Below are 21,853 nucleotides of genomic sequence, written 5' to 3' on the forward strand. Positions count from 1 at the left end.
AACACGAGATCATGACTGTTTGTATTTTATCAGGTGAAAATTATTGTCACCGGGAAATTGCAGGTGGAGCCGACTGTATGTCAAAAAAAAGACAGGAAATAGATTATATTCCACAAAACTTGTTAGGAATAATGTTTTGCTTAAGGCCAAAATGTATTCCCTTTCCCACCCCTCTTCTCTCCATCATTGCTTGAACAGGGGGTTACCATGGAGACACAGAGGGGCCTTTTCTTATTGGTTGCCAAGATGAAGTCAGAGTGATGAGGAAAGTAGAGACCAGACTCTGCCAGGGCTGAGACTTGTTTTTACTGTTTCCCTGTCACCAATTTCACTTTTCTCAGTTCTTCATCACTACTGCTCATTTCCACCCAACTTTTAGTATAAAATGATGTAATGCACAATGCACACAAACCAGAAACCCAACTACATCTGTGTGCTTCATCTAGTCTACTGGACATACTGTAGTCTAGAAATAATAATAATGTCAAGATAAGACTAACTGATGCCCTAAAAATTAGAGGACTTTCCCAATATTTAGCTGATTAATGCTTTGGAAGTCATTTTTACACCTCTCCTAGGTGTTTAGTAAATTCTGCATCCATTCAGAAGAATTTCAGGTTACAACCAGTAAACACTTCACAGGTATAGCAAAATGAAAATAATCTGTTGTTGACCTCTGTGCTCAAGTCAAAAACGTAATTCACACAAAACAAGTGTGATCTTTACACAAGCATCTCCACCTCTCTGTGGTTTCATGTTGTGTGCAGCTTTGTGTTCAGTCCCTGAGTCATCAGTTCAGCAAGTACACCTGTATTCATTTAGAGGACAGCATGTATCAAAGTACATTAACTGTCAGTGATAAGAAAGCTTGTTGTAAAAACCTGCTGCTCTTTGGTAAAACACTTCCAACCCATTTGTGCAGCATGAATAAACTCCCGAAATCGTTCTACCCTGTGACCAGAGGCAGACGCCGTCTCTCTAACTGACCATAAAAGGCCATTTTCAAAGATGCTCATAGTTCTGTGACTTCGGCTAACATTTCAATGGTGTCCTGAGATCAAGTTTCTTGTTCTCTGGAAGACCAGTCCTTATCGCCTTTGGGTTTTCTTGTCGGAGCCAAAGCCTGTAAATATCTGAAACCCAATCGTTCTTATACCATAGAGGATTCTGACAACTCCTGCACAGACACACAGCACTCTGAAAGGAGACGCGGGCCTTTGTCTAGCACATGAAAAGAATGGGCATAACACAGAGAGCCCTCCTCATGAAAGCCCCGTGTACCAGCAGTGAAAAAGGGAAAGGGGTGAGGGGGCAGAGAGGGGGGTGGGTTAGGGTCTTAAGGAATCTATTTTTAGCCATGGAGAAATCAGGTGTCTGTGTCCAATGGAAAAGAAAGAGAGCGTGGGTAAAAGGGACATGAAGCAGTGCTGTCGCTTTCATTTTACATGATCCATGTGAGTCAGAGAGCGCTGCTGGGGTTGTGGGTGGGAAACAACACAAATAAATATAAAACGGCATATATGGACCATGCTGACGCAAAAACTGTTGGGCGCAACAAAACAGTTTAAAAATGGTTAATGGACTTGGATGGTTAAAGCGAGCTTAACAATTAATCCTCAGTCTGACGGAGTGGTGGCACAAGTAGCCTTCCTAAATCACACCAGGCTATCCTCCTTAAAGATTACATTAGCCAATACATGAGCCTACGCCTCAAAACAGCAGACATTGTTCCATCTGTCTGTATGCAAGCCAGGCAAGGGGTTTTCTATTAGAGATGGTGTGACAGCCTCAAGTTCACCTTGTGCAAAAGCCTGATAAACATCATGGTAAAAAAATCCCTTCCGTGACAGGATGCACATAACAGAGTTCATTCCTCTTCCACAAAATGAAGCTCAAGTAGGGACACAGGAAGGTAGCCGGAGGCTATAAAAAGAACCCAGCTCTTCTCTGGAGTCCACCCACATTGCTAAAAACTAATATCCAAAGGGAAGGGGACTGAAGCAGATCTGCACAAAGCGCCGGTCTTTGTCTCAGTAACCAGACGACACCATTATCAGAGCATTAGCACCACTCATCAGCCGGCTCACCGGGGGATGCACGGGCGCAGGTCGCACCCCACGTCTTCCCCGTCGGCAGCTCATCGCCAACATCACCATCGCTTGCCTTGTTTACAGAGCGCCGATGTGAGGGCAAGTTGAGGGAGAAGGACAATCCTGAGCGTGCAGGGTGCAGGGAATACACAATGTTCCACCCAGCTCAGCCAGGTGCACGATGGAGGCTCGCCTGGAATAATGTCATGACGCCCGATTGTTTCCTCACAATAAATTAGACCGTGATACCATCACACAAGCAGCCAGCTGGCAATGCGTCCATGAATTTACACAGGACAAGAGCTTTTATTTTAGGGATCTTTCCACCATGTTATTAAAAAAAAATAAATTCAGTTTTAATTATATGGAGCCAATTGACAATATGTCGTCACAAGGCACTTTACAATGTAATTGTAAATTGTGAGGGGTTAAAGACCTTACACAACCATATAGAAACTCCAATAAAGCCAAAATTAGATTTGACAATTACACTGCTCCTTTATGGCAGATAAGCACACTAGGTTGGTTGTCATAAATGAACACACAGCACAGGATTATTGTGTTACTGCCCAACACAGCTTACATGAAACTGAATGCCTAGCGTTATGGATATGTTGCTATTACTATTGATAAAGTAGCAGGGAGCGTTTCCTCCGTCTGTATCCTCGGCCCTGGTATTGAGCAGTACAAGCCGCGGTGTGGGTGTGGTGCAGTGAACAAACACAGAATGTGATGCTCCTCGTATCCTTCATCATCAACTCATTTCAAAGCAAACATCAGGTTGTGACAAACACTCTGTTGAGTTCCGGGGACTTACACAAGTAAATATGGATTTGAACCCTGAAACAAGCGCGCACATCATCATCGCTTATACAATTTGTTTAGATAATGTGCATTGTTAGCACAACATGTCACTGCTCAGCCTCATGGTAACAGTGGAGACAATTGCACATATCCTTGAGCAACCACTGTCACATTTAACTGGTGCCACTTCCTGCTCCAGCAAACGGCTGTGTTGACTGACACTAAACCAACAATGAACCAACGGATACTTCATAAGGCAGATTTTTGGACATCTTGATAGGAAATGCACTTGAAACATGTTAGAATCTCCTCAGGTGCTGTCAGCATCCATAAGAATCAAGTTCTACCGACTTGTCAAAGTAATAAGTGCCAGGTTATGAGCATTTGGACCCTGCAGTTATTTAGACTATATAGTCTAACATAACAAGATCAACTGTAATTTCTTACCTTAAATACAATCATTTTACTTAAGCTTCAGAATCAATCAAATTCACAAATACTCCAACGAAGTACTCACAGGAAAAAAGGCAAACACCAGCATATGAAGAAGTGAGCTACTCATAATGATAAGGTAGGCCAGGGTTTGTTACCTGCTGTAGACCTGCTCTAGCTCAGTCACCACCCACTGCATCTTATCAGCGAGCCATTAAACGCATGCTGCCATCTCATCTTCAGATAGGGGTTGTCTTTATATGGTGGGTGGGACACAGAATGCGGAATATTAGCATGCAGTGGACTTCCACGTCAGCTGAGCGCCTGGTCTACGAGAGCCAGGACTCCGCTTTAAGACTGTTGTGGAGAAATACTGATATTACAACAGTTCAACAAGCGAGAGCATGGAGCAACAGGATTAAGAAAATATCACATTACCACACAAACAAGCTAATGAATACATGAAGTACTACAGCATGCAGAGTCTGTAAATGACCTGAAACCACATTCAGACGTGTTAAACATGCAGTGATCTCCCTTTAAACAGCTCGGCAGCTCATTCGTACTGTGTAGGAACCTGGTGTTGTTGCTCTTCCTCTGCTGCACATCTCATCTGATAATCAGCTCGAATGGTACAGACATGGAACCAAAAGATGTGGTAAGCAGCTACATGCGTCATTCAAACTTCAACTGACAGGAAATGCGCCTTTTCTCGTTTCCCCGGCTAAAACATCACCACTCAAAAGCCTCGTACCAAGATGCCATTAGTAATCGTTTTGCCAAATACTAACTTATGCAATAAGAAAATCGTATGCAAATCGAGGGTTGTTGGAGGAACACAGCAGACCTCGCACACAAGGATTCCAGTCGCTGCTATGAATACTCAAACGGAGACACATGCTCGCAAGCTACAGGCTCCTCCGTCAGGAATTTTCCACTCTACAGTCACCCAGACTTACAGCACACACATTTACATATTCTCACGCTGGTTTCCTCCCGATCATCAGGAGGTTGTCGAGCCGTCTTGTCAACTACAGTTACAGTAACATTTGGGTAGTGAGTGCTAATAATTCAGCGCGTCGCCGATGAGCACCGCAATCTGCAGTTTATGCAATTCAATATCTTTGTTTACAGTAAGTTTGAATTTACCTAAAATAACAATAACATAAAAAAAATAGTTTGAGACCTGCTGGAAGTGCGTTTATGTCAACGTATAATTATCTTTGGTAGTTAGGACTCAAACGAAATCAGAGAGTGACCTTCTGTGCCCCGTCTGGACGTCTGCAATGCTGCGGAACTTGCTTGAGGTAATAGGTCATAAAGCATCCACGTGTAATGGTAATAAGAACAATGCAGAAGGGGAACACGTCTGGAACTGTGACGCGTGAACACGACAGCAGGAATCTTAGCTCTTCGGTTAATAAATGCATGCACGCCGAATTTGACACGACAGCAAATTAAATTGCACAATAACAGTTCAACAACCCGCCATGTAAGCAACAAATCCCTTATATCATGTGAGAGTTCCCTGGATCTGTGAGTGTGCACATCTAAAAAATATATTTAAAAAAAAATAAGGAGGATCAGAGAGCTGTGGCTAGACACTGAAAGTGATCAATCCAAGTCAGGACCAGCGATAGCTACATATAAAGAATCAAACATTGCAAATGGCTCTGAATACAAATTAACAACCACAGTTAATAGTCAATGTAGAAATAAACTGTTCTTACAGAACAAATGCAGACACAGGCTCCACTGAAGCTGCTGTGGAGACACACGCCACATCTGTCAACGCCTCTGGTGGGAGGAGAAGTGAGGAGCGGTGGCGAGTACAGTAGTGACTGAGAAGGTCCGAACAGGTAGAACAGGTATGAGAACGCGTGGCACCGTCACGTGAGGGATTCGGGGTCACCGGCGATACCGTAATCGGCGTCCTTCAACTTCAAGTGGTCTGCCCTTAATCGTCCCAGCAGCACTTCAGCACAACGTCAGCAAGTATGTTTACAGTCTGGCGGCTCGCAGCACGGAAATAAATACCTCAGCAGCTTTTGTGAGATAAACGTTACACCACGAACGCTGGTGCGCGTGGCTTCTGGTGAAAAACTAGACACCTAATGAGTTCAGATAACGCTGGGCCTGTTACACAACAGTTCAAAACCACGGCTTCAAGAATGCAGAACGCGTGTTTTAGCACGCCAGGCACAAATTACACCCTGGGTGCATATTCGTGCAAGCGGCTTTGGTCACAGAAACAACACGACCCATCCCACGTGTGACCTCCGTGCTCTGATTCCTCCGTCAGCGCGTGCGGGGCACAGGCTGGAGCTTGTTACTAGGCAGAGCATGGGCCGCTACCACGGTCAATCTGAAAACTGGGCTGTGCTGCCAAGATGGAGATAAAGCCGAGCCGCTCCTGCCCCTCGCATCACAGCCGTCATCGGGACAACGGGCCCCACGGTCAGCACTGACTCACCCAGGCCTCGTGGAGCCCGGTGGATTCCTACCGATGCCTGGGAGCCTCATGGAGCTCCAGAGGTCTCCACTTGAGCCCGCAGCCTCGCGGCTGCAAACCGTGAATGAAGGCGCACACCTGGGGAGCGCTCAGGTGCCGCTGGGCACAGCGCGTGCCGACATGGCTAAATAAAAACACGCGCAGCCCGTGAGACCCACTGGCGGGAGAGCGGCAGCAGCATCACAGCGGCCGCAGCTGCGGCGGCGGCGGCGGCGGCGGGCAGGGCGGCATACGCGCCGCGCTCCCCCGGCTAGAAGTTAGTTCCCACAGCCGACGGCACCAAGAGCCTCGCAAAAACTAGACCGACGGAACGTGACGCTGCATGTTCACGTTTGAACGCGAGTAAACCCGCCAGTTAGTTACCTAGCAACGTGGCAGCACGGTAATGATAAATTGATGCCTTGCAATGCTCGTCACATACCTGGATGTGTTGCGCCCCTGGCCGCTCCGCCGCCGCCGCGGTCACAGCTCGCCGGGCTCGTCTGGGGAGGCTCCGCGGTCGCGTCGTTCCACCGTAACGCGGGTTTTTTCCTTCACGAGCCGAGAGGCGCAGGAAACGATGTCATAGCCGAGGCGAGCGCAGCGAAAGTCAGCCGCCGACCGTGTGGCCCTTCGGCGCAGGAAGGGGCGCGGGTACGACACGTACAGACGGCACGTAGAGGCTCATCATCGGCCCCGGCGGCGCGCTAGCTACGCGGCATCAGCCGCCGCGTCTGCGCCCGTTCACGTCCGAGCACATCGTTATTTCCTTACTCGTCGGACAGGGACGAGGCAGCGAGCGTTGTGGTAGCGTTAGATGTCCTTGAGTCTGCAACCGCAGGAGTTGGGCGGCCGCGTCGTCAGTCAACAGTCAAACGGCCCCGAGTTCAGCCGCGCAGCTGCCGCCTCCGTCCAGAGAACCGCGAAGAGGGAAGCGCCAACAGCAGAGGAGCGCTCACCATCGCAAGTTGTCACTCCTCAAGTCCGAGCCGCCGCGAGTCTTCACAGTCTTTTTCAGGCACGACACGAAACAGCGTCAAGAGTGCCCGGGTACACCAGACCTTTCCGGTTATACTTTCGAAATAAAGGTCCGATTTAATGCACGTTTTGTTTGACTGTGTTTTTAGTCGTCCCGTCGATATGAAACGCTGCACTGGTAGTTTGTTTGTTTTGTTATTTCACTTATATATTTAAACCACAATGTGCAAACGCTATTGTTAACGCGTTGGAATTTTAGTCTGAAGCGTTGCCACACAAATTGCCATATTTGTCTTTTCTTCAGCTAACTTGACGAAACTCTTGACGAGACGTAAGCCTTCCCAGCTGGGCGGTTTCGGTGACATGACGCCCCCTGCTGGCAGCAGAGGGGTCTACACGGTCCAGCCTGGTATCGGGTGGATTTCCGCAGGCGATAAAATTCATAGTTTCAAATGCACATTCAGCACTCCGTCAATATCCTGTTAACAATATATAATATGCTATGTATTCACATAAGATTATCGTTGATTTATGAAGAATGAATAAAATTACATCGTTTTTTATTTTGTTATCTAGAAGCCCAGAGAGGTCACAGACTAATTGTCTTTTGTACCTCACTGCTGTATCAAGTATCTCTTATGGGTATATCTACTGTAGATAATATTTTATTATTCTACTCTAAATTCATAATCTACCACAATAATTAGTTGAACTGTTGATTTTTTTAGCCAGAAGAAAAGAAAGATGCTGCCACTTCACTTCATAAACAAAGTGAGGCTGTTACTTAGTTCCGCTTCCTATACAATAATTTTCAACCTTACTGGTAATGGCATGCAATAGAAAAGTGTTCCAATTGTATACCTTTTTGTTTTATATGTAAAATTGTAACAAATTACAGTCCATGTCAAGTGCAAAAGCAGAAATCTTACATGACATTGCTTCTTTCACTCTGCATGAAAATTAGAATCTTTTTAAATAATAACTTGCTATTTTTTAAGGAACAGTATCAGTATTATCTGACTATTTTAAATATAACACACCAGAGCAATCACTGAGAGCTGGTCTACCTAAAAAACCTTCTTTCTACTGTATTTACAATATTTTTAGATTTGATTCATCCAATTGGGATCCTTGTACAAATTTTTCACCTGATGCTATTTGCATACTTGGTGAAACATAGTATCCAGAAAAACGCTACACTTATGTATACTACACGGTCAGCATCAGACAGTGTTGTTCAGCAAACCGATTCACGATAGCGATAGCGAGTCAAAACAAAACTTTTTTTTTTCAAACCATGAAGAAGAATACAGCGACCGCTGATTGGATGAATGTTAAAAAGCGTAGAAGAAGAAAAGGAAACTGCATAAACAAGATCCGGCTAGCGCGATTGAGTCAAAGAACAAACTATATTTAAATAATCTGCGCATATAAATAGATCGTTGGCGAGAAAGTTGATGTTGCTCTTTCACGACATTAGGAAAATCGTAGCCGATTGGTTTTAATTAACACAGAAGTTGGTTATATGTGGATCCAGCTTCAGAGACATGTCAACCTTCCTGTCGATCATCAGCTGTATGACCTGTGTCTCCAGTCGGGTTCTCTGGAGAAGTTCTTCCAGTATCTGTCCATTGTTTAAACCAGTTCCGACTGGACTGACAGCTGTTTGGGCAGCTGGCAAGAAGGACCTGGTAGACGTTCCTGTCCTGAAGGAGGACGAGCTCGAAGAACAGTTTGTAAGAGGATCAGGACCTGGAGGACAAGCTACCAACAAAACCAGCAATTGTGTTGTACTCAAGCACATCCCCACTGGTATTGTAGTGAAGGTACCTTTTAAAAAAAACTAAGTAATTGTTCATCACTTATATCGATATGAAGAATTATTATTGAATTGATATTTATTTTAGAATCCTTCCTGTTGTTATACTAAAGATATCAGTGTATTAAGCCTGCTAATATTATTTCTTGTACCATTTTCCATGCAGTGCCATCAAACAAGATCTGTGGATATAAATCGAAAGCGTGCCCGGGAAATTTTGAGAGAGAAAGTCGATGTTGCATATAAAGGAGAACTTAGTGAAGTGCTTGTAAAGAAGAAAGACTCTGTGCTGAGGAAACAGGAGAAGAGGAGGAAGGCTAATGAAAATCTGGAGAGAAAAAAACAGTATAAGGAAATTCTGGCTGCAGAGTCTAACTCCGGGAATGACACTGTTTAAAATGTATGAGTAAAATGTCAAAAGAAGAATGTGATTACGTGCCTAATGCATAAAATGCATCTTTGTATTTCCATCCATCCATCTTCTACCGCTTACTCCCATAGGGGTCGCAGGGGGTGCTAGATTCTATCCCAGCTACCGTAGGGCAAGAGGCAGTGGCACCTTTGTATTTAAAAAGTTGAAATAAAAATTAATTTTCTTTTAATGTGCTCTATACTACTGCAACTATATATTGCTTTTTTATTTATATTGATAAAACAACTTTTAAATTCTTTAGCCATATATCTTCCCCCATTTAAATTGCAAGATATAAATACTGTATTAAAGCAAATAAACAAATAAAGGAAGTAGTAAACGGAGCAGATTGTATGGTTGCCTAAAAATATATAGTGTGGGTTATAGTGGCACTGTTGGTTTTACTTATTTGCTTACTTATTTGCACAATTTCTCCAATAGAACTAAAGAGTCTTTTGAGTTCACCTTGAAATGTGCACAGACAAGAACAATCTGTGGCATTACAAATATTTTGCGTTACACTGTAACAAGCAACTTAAATAGAAAACATGGCTTCATAAATATTAACAATTGTGAAATGTATGTTTATACCTTCCATAGAATATGAATTAGTGTTATGTTAAAATAGGAGACATTTTGTCTTAGCTGAATATTTTGAGAACAAATAGAACTATACTCAGGTTCTTTTAGTGCTAAGGGCTTTTAAAATGAATGGAAGACATACACTGTGCTTTAGACAGGCAAAACACATAATTTCTTTGGCGAGTGTATGGAATAATTATAACTTTTTAAATTTTAAACTCCAGCTTCCTGAACTCAATATGTTACAGTACAACCCAGTTCGGCTGTGTGATGGCGAGAGCTGTGGCCAATGACAGAGCGGCTTTCGTACTTCGGCACTTCCTGTTTGGAGAATCAGGCCAATAGGAGAGCTACGTTTATTTTGCGACCGTTCCGACCAGGACGAAACAGCCAATCAGACACGCGGACGGTTTTTTAAAATCCACCACGCTCTCAGTGTGGTGTGGTTTCGGATATTAGTCGGGGCAGATAAAACAAAATGAGAAGCTAGCCAGTGTAGACAGCACCTTTAAAAACACACGCCACAACTTTTCTTGGCAAAAGGTAAATATGTTAAGGTGTTATTTTTTCAGTTTTGTTATATGTAATACAGGCAAGTAGCTATGCTAGTTTGCGTAAACAAAGCACGTACGCCATTGGAACTTTATTTAAATACATTTAGCATGAATTTACAAATAAAAGCTGCCGGCGGTGGTGTACGTTTGTATGACTTCCGGTATTATAGACAGTGTTGTTGTGTACATTGCATATGTTTTATATGTATTTATTTCCACCATAGGGAAGAAAAACGTGCTGAGAACAGACAAAAGGTCACAGGACGCTGCTGGACATAAAAGCGCTTCACCGAACGAGACAAAGGAAAACGAACCAGCATCCAGCAAGGTGTGTGGTGTTTTGTTTTAGAGTTTGGATACATTTTAGCGAAGTAACTTAAACCAACAGAAGGACAACAGGGGTTCTGGCCCTGCCCACCTTGACTTTCACTTGAACGCTGGGTATAGTTCAGTGGTTTGTCCATGTTCCTACTGACCCTGTACTAGTTAAAGGTACTGGAATGGGTGGATTGACAACTGAGACTTGTAAAATGAAAATGAAATCAAAATAATTATGATCATATTCATGCGCCATCTGGCACTGTTTATTTACCCACTATTATTAGTGTAAGACGTCTAAGCTGTTTTCTATCAATTAGAGGTGATGCTGTCACCATGGAGACAGGTTGGCACTTCCGGCTGGACTTGGCGGCACAGAATCAACAGTTCTCATCCACTAGCAATCTGTTCACTGTCTCTTGTGTTTTCATCCAATGCAGTTCCATGTGTCTTGAATTCACGTTCATGTTTGTAGGATAAATAAAGACCTTTACAGTGCCATCTATATTTTTAAACAGGGTCTTTAATAGTCCAACATCTAATCTGTCACATGCTGATGCAACACTTGTTTGCTTTTATGCATATCTTATTATGGTTACTCCTGTCAGTGGTAATGGGCCAATAATTCTTTTCTTGCAGGATTCCATCAGCAAAGTTCCCCCCATTTTCAGTCTGCGGAGTCCAGGAAAGCCTAGATCACCTCTGAGTGACGGTTCAAGCATGCTGATCCAGGAAGGAAATGAATCTGATGCAACCAGTTCTGACCCTTCAAAGCTGGAACAGGGTGAGCAACATGTGTGATCATTTGTGTTACTTATCATCACCCTTCTTTTTTTTTCTTCTTTGACCTCTAACATAGTCAGTATAACTACATGTAATACACACTAATCTCCTGTGCATTTGTATTGTTTAATGATCTACTGTCTCGTGAACCCTTTAAAACTTAACTGTTTTTTAAGAAATTTCACTTTTCTCAAACGCTCATAATTCAAGATAGCTTTAAATTTAATTTCCTGTTTTTTCCTTATTTTAGATAAACCCAATGAAATGAAAACTGAGAGTTGCGATTCCCAAAACAAAAAGCCTGAAGGTAAAGGCTGTCTCAGTAAAGCAGCCGAAGAGCAAGCCTCTGACCAACACATGCAAAAAGAGGTGAATGCCAGGTCTGCGAAAGACGACAAAGTTTCAGCATCCAAACCTCGCAGCAGAAAGCGTGGCAAAAATAGAGCAAAGAAGTGAGAGCATGAACCAGTTCTTTCACTGTCACTTGCACAATAACAATCATGACTTTATTATCAGTCTACTTTGATTTGTGTCTTTTTCAGGACAGAGAACAATGCTCAGCAAAACAAAAATGTCACAGACTATTTTCCCATCAGAAGGAGTAACAGAAAAACAAAAGCAGAGTTAAAAGTACGTATGATAAATGTTTTTTTTAACCTTTTTTTGAGTTTTTTTGCTCATTAAATTTGTATTGTTAACAGATTGAAGAACACAAACACATTGATGACCTGATAAAAAATGGCATTGAAGAAGGAATGGAGGTAATATTTACTGACTCAATCATATAGTGCATAATGATTACTTGATTTAAATATGCAGTTATTACGTGTTACTTACAAAAGAAACTTACTTGCTTCTTTTGAACATTCATAGATCCTACAGATAGAAGGAAAGGGAAGAGGCATATTTGCTACCAGGGACTTCAAAAAGGGCGAGTTTGTCATGGAGTACCATGGAGACCTACTGGAGCTGGCTGAGGCTAAGAGAAGAGAGGCCCAGTACGCTCGGGATCCCCAGACAGGCTGTTACATGTATTACTTCCAGTATCAATGTAAAACATACTGGTAAGTCAAGTCAGTCTTGCAAGTCACATTTTTCTTTGAGTATAAAATATAATAGTTAAATTTTCTATTCAATACAACATAGGTTTTGTTTTTTGTTTGTTTTTGAGCTTAGACTGTTGAGGTCATGATGAGGTTTTAGAAAACATTAATGCTTTATAATTGCTTAATAATTATTGTTTGGTTATCCTAGTTGACAGTTTTTTTTTTTTTTTTGTTCATGTATTATAGTGTAGACGCTACAAGGGAGACCGGTCGTCTCGGAAGACTCCTCAACCACAGTAAAACGGGCAACTGTCAGACTAAACTTCACGCAATCGATGGAGTTCCTCATCTGATCTTGGTGACTTCCAGGGACATAAAAGCAAAAGAGGAGCTGCTGTATGACTACGGTGATCGAAGTAAAGACTCGATCTTAGCTCATCCTTGGCTCAAATACTGAATGACGTTTATTTTGCGACCGTTCCGACTAGGACGAAACAGCCAATCAGACACGCGGACGGTTTTTTAAAATCCACCACGCTCTCAGTGTGGTGTGGTTTCGGATATTAGTCGGGGCAGATAAAACAAAATGAGAAGCTAGCCAGTGTAGACAGCACCTTTAAAAACACACGCCACAACTTTTCTTCATTCTATTCTAGGACCTGAAATGGCAAAAGGTAAATATGTTAAGGTGTTATTTTTTCAGTTTTGTTATATGTAATACAGGCAAGTAGCTATGCTAGTTAGCGTAAACAAAGCACGTACGCCAATGGAACTTTATTTAAATACATTTAGGATGAATTTACAAATAAAAGCTGCCGGCGGTGGTGTACGTTTGTATGACTTCCGGTATTATAGACAGTGTTGTTGTGTACATTGCATATGTTTTATATGTATTTATTTCCACCATAGGGAAGAAAAACGTGCTGAGAACAGACAAAAGGTCACAGGACGCTGCTGGACATAAAAGCGCTTCACCGAACGAGACAAAGGAAAACGAACCAGCATCCAGCAAGGTGTGTGGTGTTTTGTTTTAGAGTTTGGATACATTTTAGCGAAGTAACTTAAACCAACAGAAGGACAACAGGGGTTCTGGCCCTGCCCACCTTGACTTTCACTTGAACGCTGGGTATAGTTCAGTGGTTTGTCCATGTTCCTACTGACCCTGTACTAGTTAAAGGTACTGGAATGGGTGGATTGACAACTGAGACTTGTAAAATGAAAATGAAATAAAAATAATTATGATCATATTCATGCGCCATCTGGCACTGTTTATTTACCCACTATTATTAGTGTAAGACGTCTAAGCTGTTTGCTATCAATTAGAGGTGATGCTGTCACCATGGAGACAGGTTGGCACTTCCGGCTGGACTTGGCGACACAGAATCAACAGTTCTCATCCACTAGCAATCTGTTCACTGTCTCTTGTGTTTTCATCCAATGCAGTTCCATGTGTCTTGAATTCACGTTCATGTTTGTAAGATAAATAAAGACCTTTACAGTGCCATCTATATTTTTAAACAGGGTCTTTAATAGTCCAACATCTAATCTGTCACATGCTGATGCAACACTTGTTTGCTTTTATGCATATCTTATTATGGTTACTCCTATCAGTGGTAATGGGCCAATAATTCTTTTCTTGCAGGATTCCATCAGCAAAGTTCCCCCCATTTTCAGTCTGCGGAGTCCAAGAAAGCCTAGATCACCTCTGAGTGACGGTTCAAGCATGCTGATCCAGGAAGGAAATGAATCTGATGCAACCAGTTCTGAGCCTTCAAAGCTGGAACAGGGTGAGCAACATGTGTGATCATTTGTGTTATTTATCATCACCCTTCTTTTTTTTTCTTCTTTGACCTCTAACATAGTCAGTATAACTACATGTAATACACACTAATCTCCTGTGCATTTGTATTGTTTAATGATCAACTGTCTCGTGAACTCTTTAAAACTTAACTGTTTTTTAAGAAATTTCACTTTTCTCGAACGCTCATAATTCAAGATAGCTTTAAATTTCATTTCCTGTTTTTTCCTTATTTTAGATAAACCCAATGAAATGAAAACTGAGAGTTGCGATTCCCAAAACAAAAAGCCTGAAGGTAAAGGCTGTCTCAGTAAAGCAGCCGAAGAGCAAGCCTCTGACCAACACATGCAAAAAGAGGTGAATGCCAGGTCTGCGAAAGACGACAAAGTTTCAGCATCCAAACCTCGCAGCAGAAAGCGTGGCAAAAATAGAGCAAAGAAGTGAGACCATGAACCAGTTCTTTCACTGTCACTTGCACAATAACAATCATGACTTTATTATCAGTCTACTTTGATTTGTGTCTTTTTCAGGACAGAGAACAATGCTCAGCAAAACAAAAAGGTCACAGACTATTTTCCCATCAGAAGGAGTAACAGAAAAACAAAAGCAGAGTTAAAAGTACGTATGAGAAATGTTTTTTTTTTTTAACCTTTTTTTGAGTTTTCTTGCTCATTAAATTTGTATTGTTAACAGATTGAAGAACACAAACACATTGATGACCTGATAAAAAATGGCATTGAAGAAGGAATGGAGGTAATATTTACTGACTCAATCATATAGTGCATAATGATTACTTGATTTAAATATGCAGTTATTACGTGTTACTTACAAAAGAAACTTACTTGCTTCTTTTGAACATTCATAGATCCAACAGATAGAAGGAAAGGGAAGAGGCATATTTGCTACCAGGGACTTCAAAAAGGGCGAGTTTGTCGTGGAGTACCATGGAGACCTACTGGAGCTGGCTGAGGCTAAGAGAAGAGAGGCCCAGTACGCTCGGGATCCCCAGACAGGCTGTTACATGTATTACTTCCAGTATCAATGTAAAACATACTGGTAAGTCAAGTCAGTCTTGCAAGTCACATTTTTCTTTGAGTATAAAATATAATAGTTAAATTTTCTATTCAATACAACATAGGTTTTGTTTTTTGTTTGTTTTTGAGCTTAGACTGTTGAGGTCATGATGAGGTTTTAGAAAACATTAATGCTTTATAATTGCTTAATAATTATTGTTTGGTTATCCTAGTTGACAGTTTTTTTGTTTGTTTTTTTTGTTCATGTATTATAGTGTAGACGCTACAAGGGAGACCGGTCGTCTTGGAAGACTCCTCAACCACAGTAAAACGGGCAACTGTCAGACTAAACTTCACGCCATCGATGGAGTTCCTCATCTGATCTTGGTGACTTCCAGGGACATAAAAGCAAAAGAGGAGCTGCTGTATGACTACGGTGATCGAAGTAAAGACTCGATCTTAGCTCATCCTTGGCTCAAATACTGAATGCTTGACTAAAACCGTTTACCTTTTAGATGCATTAGTTAACGCTGCTTTGACAGCGTTACGTGAAATACCACAGTTGTCCACATGCTTAATTTTATTTTTTTAAATTAATAAGCTATTTTGTTTTAAATTGAGACTAAAGCTTCAGCTGAAAGTATTTTTGCAGAGGTGGTTTTAATCAGGCTTTTATATTTTTCTTATGCAATTGTAGCAAATGGGTGCAAGTATTTATCCAGATAACTAGTGTTTTACCTTTTTCATGGGGGTTTTCATTTTATAATGAAAATGTCAAGACTGTAAATAATTATCTGTGCTGTACATTGAGGAATAAAACAGTTGCTTTTCTATTCCAGCTGTAGCATGATTAATGGCTTGGATCCAAGATAGAAGGACAGTGGTGAGCTTTAAGATAAACATCTAGCAAATGACATCCTACAGCATGTGCATTAACCCATGGGCTACCAGTGCTTTACTGGTCCAACATAAAGACTTGATCACTGCCTTTTATACAAAAATTAATTTTGAGTCAATGCATTCTACATAATCTCAAACACTAGTTACATAATACTTTCCAGGTTCATTTGTTAGCATAGGATTCCTTGAGACTCATACATTGCTATAAACCATTCTAAATTAATAATACAAGTACAAAAAACAAGCTGTAAAAAATTAATTGGTCAACCGATGATAAAATTGTGCTGACAAATCCAGTTTGTCCAGTTACGTTCTGTTCTTGTTCAATGTTTATTTTCGCCTGAATGAAAACCTAAAAAAACAGGGAAAAAAAGTTCAGTTAGTCAAAGGTAAATCCTGCATATACTGATGGGTGAACATGAACACAACTGCCCAGTGTGAGCAAGCAATGTGTCAAAGTAGTTTTACAGATACACCTCCAGCATCTCCCTCCTGGTCAGGACATGACATTCACAGCATCAGCATGAATTCATTTAGTCACAAGTAAATCATTGTGTCCCTGCTAACTTACTTCAGCATCATGTGGTTGCTGCTGACACATCTCTGGAAACCTTGCAATTGGAGGTGAACAACCAATGCTATATAGCTTGAAATAAGTAATTGTTTGTGCTCTTTCCTCCTAGATGACGTGTTTGTTGTCTGCACACTCAGTAATGTCTTCCCTTAGAATCTAGCCTGTTACTTACAGCTTCCCTATGGTCGTCCTCTCCTCTTTTGCATCGTTTACTATGGGAGGACTGTTCTCCGTAGCTGCTGGTGTGTCCAGATCCACGTCCACCATGACGGGTTCAGCCTGAGGCAGAATCCCACTGCAGAGCAAAGTGCAAATAAAATCAGAGTATTTTATAGGAATATAAAAAATATACGTGATTCAGACAAATACTTACACATTTATAGTTTATGTAATATTACGCAATTGTCCTGCAATAAATCCTGATTTCTAAGCTTATCAAGTTCTGTTTGTTGACCTTGTGACACAGACATGTTGTAAAGTAATTTATATTGCATATAAATCTGCATATTTTGTAAAACTGGCTCCCAATGTGGGATCAATAAAAATGAATTATTATTGTTATTATTATAAAACTGTAGTGAATGCTCCTCTACACCTCTTGAACAGCTGCAGTTCCTCCTGAACCACCATGAGCTGAGCCTTCAGCTGGTTCCTCTCCTGCAGAACCTCCTTCAGCTCCTGCATGGTGAAGCGCGGTCTATTGGGGTCCGTGAGGTCCACGAGCAGCTGGTTCGGTCCCGCCGTCTGCTGGGATGGGACACAGGAAGCTCGGCTGTAAACCCCACGGGCGTCAGGGCAGCAAGCTCGGCGGCGCAGCCCGGTACTCACCGTGGCCGGGCCCGAGGACCTCTCCGTGACCAGCCTGTCCACTTCACGCTTCAAGTTGTCCCGCTCCATTTTCAGCTCCTCCACAGACAAGTTGTATTTGTTGACCAGCGCCTCGAACATTTCCAGAACGCGGACTATTCTGAACTGCAGATCCGACACTTCTTCTCCCGTGCTGCTTATTTTTAACAAGTCCCGTCCGATTACGTAGGAAATGTCATAAACATCTTCAACCGTGAGCTCAAACGCGTCCTTCTCGAAAGCCAGGGCGGGCGACGACTCCTCAGCGAACTCCATGACGGCAGACACGACTCCTGAACACACCGGAAGAAAGTTAACTTTTCCACAAACGCTTCAACTTACATATGCCAAGGGTGGCGATTTATTTTCCCTTTAACTTGGCCGAAAGAGTTTTACGGTTGTAAGGTAACCAACTTCCAGCGGAGCCGCACTTCCCCCATCACTCATCCGCCAATGGCGTGACCCGCTGGGCAGCAGAGGAGGGCAAAGTATCCTAGCGACAGGTGAGTACAAAGAGTATAGACGGATCAAGATAGTTCCCTCCACACTGGCGAGCATTGTCGCCCGGTCTTCGTCCTCCATATAGAAAGCTAGTAGGCAGGATACGTCAATCACATATCTTTACGTTCATTAGTCTACACTGACATGTCAGAATCAGATGAGAAAACACGTGAGTTGTTGTTTTTGTTAGTTTTCTTCTAGCCTTTATTTACTTATTTATTTAGAAACTATTAAAACATTGTTAATACATTAAGTTTAGCCAGTGGCAGTCGACAGTCATGTCAGTCAATAATAATAAACATTCAAAAGATGAAATGTATGACTGATTATTTATTCTGAATAAACATATTTTTAATGTAACAGTTTATATTGATAGTTCCACGTTGGGTGGTTGTTTTTTTATCATTGTTATTGTATATTTCATCAGGTATTTTGTATTCTAAACCACAAGGTACCATGAGCTTGTGCTGAAAGTTAACAGTAACAGGAAAAGCACTGACCAACTTGCTTATTTACTGCCAAGTGAAACCTTGGCGGCTGAAGCCATTTCTGCTGCACAATATAATTATTTATACGGACGAGGAATTCTCCATATTTCAGGTGCTACTTGTTATTACATGTAAACAAATACATTATAACTGTTGAGTTGTGATGCATCAAGCAAAAACACTGAAAGATAACACTTTCATGTCTGCCTGCAACTTGTCTTCCGCGATAAACCATCACTCATGAAGTAAAAAAAAGAACAATTGCATAAAAACTACATATTAAATCCAAATTAAAGTCACACAAGGGAAACAAGTCTTCTGATTGGCAACAATGTAGGATCGTCTGCAATTAAACCAGCTGCAACCATTGGCATTATGGCAGTGAAAATCCTGTTGAGAGAGAAAAATGAAAAATGAGGAGGTAGAAGAAAAAGGCTTAGAATCATTGTTGTCAAAAGGATTATGTTGTTGCCATCAGTGAAGCAACAGTTACTAAGCCCTGTGCAAAGATAAATGTTGGTGTATGAAGAATTATGGGCAAAAATAATGTTAAACTCACAGACGTCTTATCCCTGATTCGGGCTGCTCAGAAGAATTAGAGCAGGGAGGAGAAGACGGAGGACAAACAGTGGCGCTGACGTCATCTTCAAACTCCTCACTGAGGAATGTACAAGAGGTGAAGTATAAGGTGATCATCATATTCTCAAAATCCCATCAAATCTGAGGCCTGGTAACAACAAACTTACCTTTTGTAATACGCCAGCTCTTCTTGCAGCATGAACACCTCTGCCTTGAGTTCATTTCGTTCCTGCAGGACGTCCCGCAGCTCCTGCAGGGTGAAGCGCGGCTGGTCCGACTCCTGCTCCAGACTGTCTACCTCCTCCTCTGGCTCTTTGTTATTTGACACCTAGCAAGCAAAATGCATTTCCAGCATTTCCCCCTGCATGTCACGATCCAGTGACAATGATAAAGACACAGATAACTCTAAAAACGCTGTACTCAGCAAAACTACAGTATGTCACATGTGGGAGAGTGAGTCAGGTGGCCTGCACCACACTGGTTGATGTTTAGTGTAAATACTCTTATATTCCCCTCCTGTAAGATGCTGTGTATGGGAACACACCTGTAACAAAGCTGTTGTGTCCTTCTCCTCTGCACCCTTCTTGTTCAGTGGTGTTGGATAAAGGGAAGGACTTTTATCGCAGTTCACCAGGAAGCCAGGGTCCTCTCCACATTCCACCCACACTGACTTTGGTTTGGTGGAGTTGGACAGTGCTGCTGCTGAGGACTGGTGCTGTGACATACCAGCTACTTAGAAACTAATCACATTTGCTATAACGAATAACAGCCTCATGGCCACAATAGTTGTCCACTTAAATATATGAGTTGGATTTTCTTACCTCCTGTGGTGATGATGGTAAAAACGTTCCAGGTCTCGTAAGAGAGAACTCTTCTATTTCTGCAACCTCTTTTTCCAGCTCCCATTCTCTGAGCTCCTTCCTCAGCCTCGTGACCTCCAGCTGCAGGGCGAGTTGTTCCTGCTGCTGCGCCTGGGCTGCAGCTTCCAGCTCTGCCCTCTGCTGGATCAGCACCTTGCCCTGAGCCTCCATCACCCCTGTCCTGTGACGGAGGTCCTGGTTAAGCCTCATCAGTCGATGCTGCTGCATCTGGAGCTGTAATTCAGTAATAGGTGTGTAATGTGTGGTGACGTGTCAGAACTTGACTAGTCAAAGAAAAATATGTAGCCTTAATGTTTCAGGTGCCAACAACTGTGATACGTGGGATCTAAGTACTCACAGCCTCAATATCCTCTTGTTTTAGTGCCAATTCATGCTCTTTTGCCCGGATTTCGTCTTTCTGTTTATCCACTAAGTCTTTCAGATTCTTCATCACCTGTCTCTCTTTTTCTGCCATGCCTGTAACGTAGGTATAACAGGCAAGACATTCACATCAGTGAAAAGCAGTGCAATGTTATACAGTAGCAACGTGTGTTATTAATTCTAAATTTGGACAGACGTGCCTGTCATCTTTACAAACTGCATTTATCCTGCCAACAAAGTATTAGTTTACAAGTGTCCTAAAGGGCAAAAATGACATCCACTGACCATTAGAGCATTTTGCAAATTAGTTCAGTGTTTTTGAGTGTAGCACTCATATCTCGAAGAACCCACTTATTTGGATGTACATGTCTAAAAGGAGGGAGTGTGTTGTGCACTGACAGTAATCTGCAGCCGCCACGCAAAGTGTCACACAGGGGCTGCTATATTTTGGGCTGCTTCAAAAATAGTCTCCTTTACAATCTCTTGACAGACTTTTTAACCACAGCCTCGCTTTCATAAACACACATCCCATATGATCTTATGTATTCTGTGCCACAGCTTTGGCAGTTTATTAGTGATAGTTGCTGGTCACCTGTTGCGGACAACCCACCCTCTCGTCTCTGTTGCTCGTCCTCGGTGACAGAGTGTATGAGAGACAGACTCGCCGCCAACCTGCTGTTCTCTGCCTGGAGCTGGCTGATCTGAGACAGCAGGTCCTGGACTTCTGCTCTCCACGCGTCCTCCACCAGCTCCAGCTCCTAAGCGAAGCAGCCCGTTGTTGCCTCGTGTTTGTATTTCTAGCATCTTTGCTAACATGCTAACAGCAGACCTGCTGGTGCCTCCGCTCCTGCTCCGACCGGTCGCTGCGCTCCTGTCGCAACCGGTCCAGCTCCCTCCGCATCTCCTCGGCCTCTTGTCCGGCGGCTCCGCGGCTCACCAGCGCCTCCAGAAGCTCCAGCAGACGCACTACCTTGGGAACGACCCCCACCAAAGCCTCGCACCCGAACCTGTCGATGACCCGCTCGAAGTCCCGACCGAGCACCGCCGCGATGTCGTACACGTCCACGACGGTCAGCTCGGCCGCGGGTCGCTGCAGCGCCGCCTTGCCCGCACTTTCCATGTCAGTGCTCCGGGTCACTCACGTGTCCAACGTTAAGCATATCTTTCTATTTCTTCGGTTCACGGCGAACAATCACGGAGTTGAACCTGTTGGTAGACGCGTGTGAGGAACATGGAGCGAAGCGGTTGCAGCTTGTTGACAATCTAACGTCAGCGCAAGTGTGCTGCATTCAAGAACGCAGCGAAAACCCGTAAAGCCAACATGCACATTCATTTAAGGTTAAAAAAAAGAAAGCTTCGTTTGTGCCGCTTGTGTGGCGTTGTCCTCTTTAGACAAATTAAAGGAAAAGGGACCTCAAAATATATCGAAAGATATAGCAAACTGTTTAGATAACGGTGCTCACATTTGTTAATAACCAAAAAATGATAGCAGTGTTGTTATTATATATTTTACACCATATGGTTCTTGAAGGCAACCCCACAAGTCCTCGTGCACGTAAACAAATATGCTAAATTAGTGTTCAAAATTAGAATGTTACACAATG

The 21,853-nt window shown here is 42.6% G+C and overlaps 5 protein-coding genes across 19 annotated transcripts in view; 2 read left to right on the top strand and 3 right to left on the bottom strand.

Annotated features, from left to right (window-relative positions):
• The window catches only part of LOC114862155 (membrane-associated phosphatidylinositol transfer protein 2-like), a 34,754-nt gene extending 27,887 nt beyond the window's left edge, over positions 1-6,867 (bottom strand). For 6 of the 11 annotated variants that reach the window (XM_055511663.1, XM_029162204.3, XM_029162205.3 and 3 more), the window contains exon 1: positions 6,260-6,867. The gene's annotated coding sequence lies outside the window, so the exon portion shown is untranslated. Of the gene's footprint in view, positions 1-3,484; positions 3,776-5,056; positions 5,711-5,799; positions 5,925-6,259 lie in introns of those variants that run through there. The other 5 variants (XM_029162207.3, XM_041072298.2, XM_029162199.3 and 2 more) reach the window with 4 other exon arrangements.
• Positions 6,868-8,119: 1,252 nt separating this feature from the next.
• Positions 8,120-9,370, top strand: mtrfr (mitochondrial translation release factor in rescue). The gene is made up of 2 exons (XM_029162356.3): positions 8,120-8,621; positions 8,781-9,370. Exons 1-2 carry the CDS (start codon positions 8,343-8,345, stop codon positions 9,009-9,011), a joined length of 510 nt encoding a protein of 169 aa, XP_029018189.1. The 5' UTR covers positions 8,120-8,342; the 3' UTR covers positions 9,012-9,370.
• A 622-nt stretch (positions 9,371-9,992) lies between these two features.
• Positions 9,993-15,953, top strand: kmt5ab (lysine methyltransferase 5Ab). 3 transcript variants are annotated; one of them, XM_055511681.1, is made up of 15 exons: positions 9,993-10,151; positions 10,387-10,490; positions 11,120-11,264; positions 11,514-11,715; positions 11,806-11,893; positions 11,965-12,024; positions 12,137-12,327; positions 12,556-12,716; positions 13,219-13,322; positions 13,952-14,096; positions 14,346-14,547; positions 14,638-14,725; positions 14,801-14,860; positions 14,973-15,163; positions 15,396-15,953. In XM_055511681.1, the coding sequence occupies exons 3-15, from the start codon at positions 11,201-11,203 to the stop codon at positions 15,604-15,606; spliced, it is 1,767 nt and encodes a 588-aa protein (XP_055367656.1). In that variant the 5' UTR covers positions 9,993-10,151; positions 10,387-10,490; positions 11,120-11,200; the 3' UTR covers positions 15,607-15,953. The 3 variants fall into 3 exon arrangements, with proteins under 3 accessions (XP_055367656.1, XP_029019481.2, XP_040928245.1); XM_041072311.2 differs by having other exon boundaries at positions 9,994-10,151; positions 12,556-12,725; XM_029163648.3 differs by lacking the exons at positions 13,219-13,322; positions 13,952-14,096 and having other exon boundaries at positions 12,556-12,725.
• Positions 14,737-18,118, bottom strand: rilpl2 (Rab interacting lysosomal protein-like 2). 2 transcript variants are annotated; one of them, XM_029162353.3, is made up of 4 exons: positions 17,423-18,118; positions 17,190-17,338; positions 16,767-16,889; positions 14,737-16,372 (listed from the first exon to the last, which is right to left on the bottom strand). In XM_029162353.3, the coding sequence occupies exons 1-4, from the start codon at positions 17,714-17,716 to the stop codon at positions 16,351-16,353; spliced, it is 588 nt and encodes a 195-aa protein (XP_029018186.1). In that variant the 5' UTR covers positions 17,717-18,118; the 3' UTR covers positions 14,737-16,350. The 2 variants fall into 2 exon arrangements, with proteins under 2 accessions (XP_029018186.1, XP_029018185.1); XM_029162352.3 differs by having other exon boundaries at positions 17,190-17,341.
• A 133-nt stretch (positions 18,119-18,251) lies between these two features.
• On the bottom strand, positions 18,252-21,541 carry LOC114862199 (RILP-like protein 1). Of its 2 annotated transcripts, none has more exons than XM_029162305.3 (8): positions 21,079-21,541; positions 20,842-21,007; positions 20,227-20,345; positions 19,830-20,102; positions 19,553-19,723; positions 19,176-19,336; positions 18,989-19,087; positions 18,252-18,819 (listed from the first exon to the last, which is right to left on the bottom strand). In XM_029162305.3, exons 1-8 carry the CDS (start codon positions 21,367-21,369, stop codon positions 18,726-18,728), a joined length of 1,374 nt encoding a protein of 457 aa, XP_029018138.1. In that variant the 5' UTR covers positions 21,370-21,541; the 3' UTR covers positions 18,252-18,725. The 2 variants fall into 2 exon arrangements, with proteins under 2 accessions (XP_029018138.1, XP_029018139.1); XM_029162306.3 differs by having other exon boundaries at positions 20,860-21,007; positions 21,079-21,540.
• Between the last annotated feature and the right edge of the window lie 312 nt (positions 21,542-21,853).

Source organism: Betta splendens, chromosome 9 (assembly GCF_900634795.4).
Source record: "Betta splendens chromosome 9, fBetSpl5.4, whole genome shotgun sequence".
NCBI lineage: Eukaryota > Metazoa > Chordata > Actinopteri > Anabantiformes > Osphronemidae > Betta > Betta splendens.

Bases quoted from the DNA above. Each gene is read 5' to 3' on its own strand.
- mtrfr (XM_029162356.3), top strand. From the start codon at position 8,343: ATGTCAACCTTCCTGTCGATCATCAGCTGTATGACCTGTGTCTCCAGT. The intron at 8,622-8,780 runs GTACCTTTTAAA...TTTTCCATGCAG, and splicing joins CCACTGGTATTGTAGTGAAG to TGCCATCAAACAAGATCTGT.
- kmt5ab (XM_041072311.2), top strand. From the start codon at position 11,201: ATGCTGATCCAGGAAGGAAATGAATCTGATGCAACCAGTTCTGACCCT. The intron at 13,323-13,951 runs GTGTGTGGTGTT...CTTTTCTTGCAG, and splicing joins ACGAACCAGCATCCAGCAAG to GATTCCATCAGCAAAGTTCC. The intron at 14,548-14,637 runs GTGAGACCATGA...TGTCTTTTTCAG, and splicing joins GGCAAAAATAGAGCAAAGAA to GACAGAGAACAATGCTCAGC.
- rilpl2 (XM_029162352.3), bottom strand. From the start codon at position 17,716: ATGGAGTTCGCTGAGGAGTCGTCGCCCGCCCTGGCTTTCGAGAAGGAC. The intron at 17,342-17,422 runs GTGAGTACCGGG...GTCCCATCCCAG, and splicing joins GGTCCTCGGGCCCGGCCACG to CAGACGGCGGGACCGAACCA. The intron at 16,373-16,766 runs GTAAGTAACAGG...CTGTTTTTTTAG, and splicing joins AGGACGACCATAGGGAAGCT to GTTTTCATTCAGGCGAAAAT.
- LOC114862199 (XM_029162305.3), bottom strand. From the start codon at position 21,369: ATGGAAAGTGCGGGCAAGGCGGCGCTGCAGCGACCCGCGGCCGAGCTG. The intron at 21,008-21,078 runs GTCTGCTGTTAG...TGCTTCGCTTAG, and splicing joins AGGAGCGGAGGCACCAGCAG to GAGCTGGAGCTGGTGGAGGA. The intron at 18,820-18,988 runs GTGAGTTTAACA...CTCTCTCAACAG, and splicing joins GAATCAGGGATAAGACGTCT to GATTTTCACTGCCATAATGC.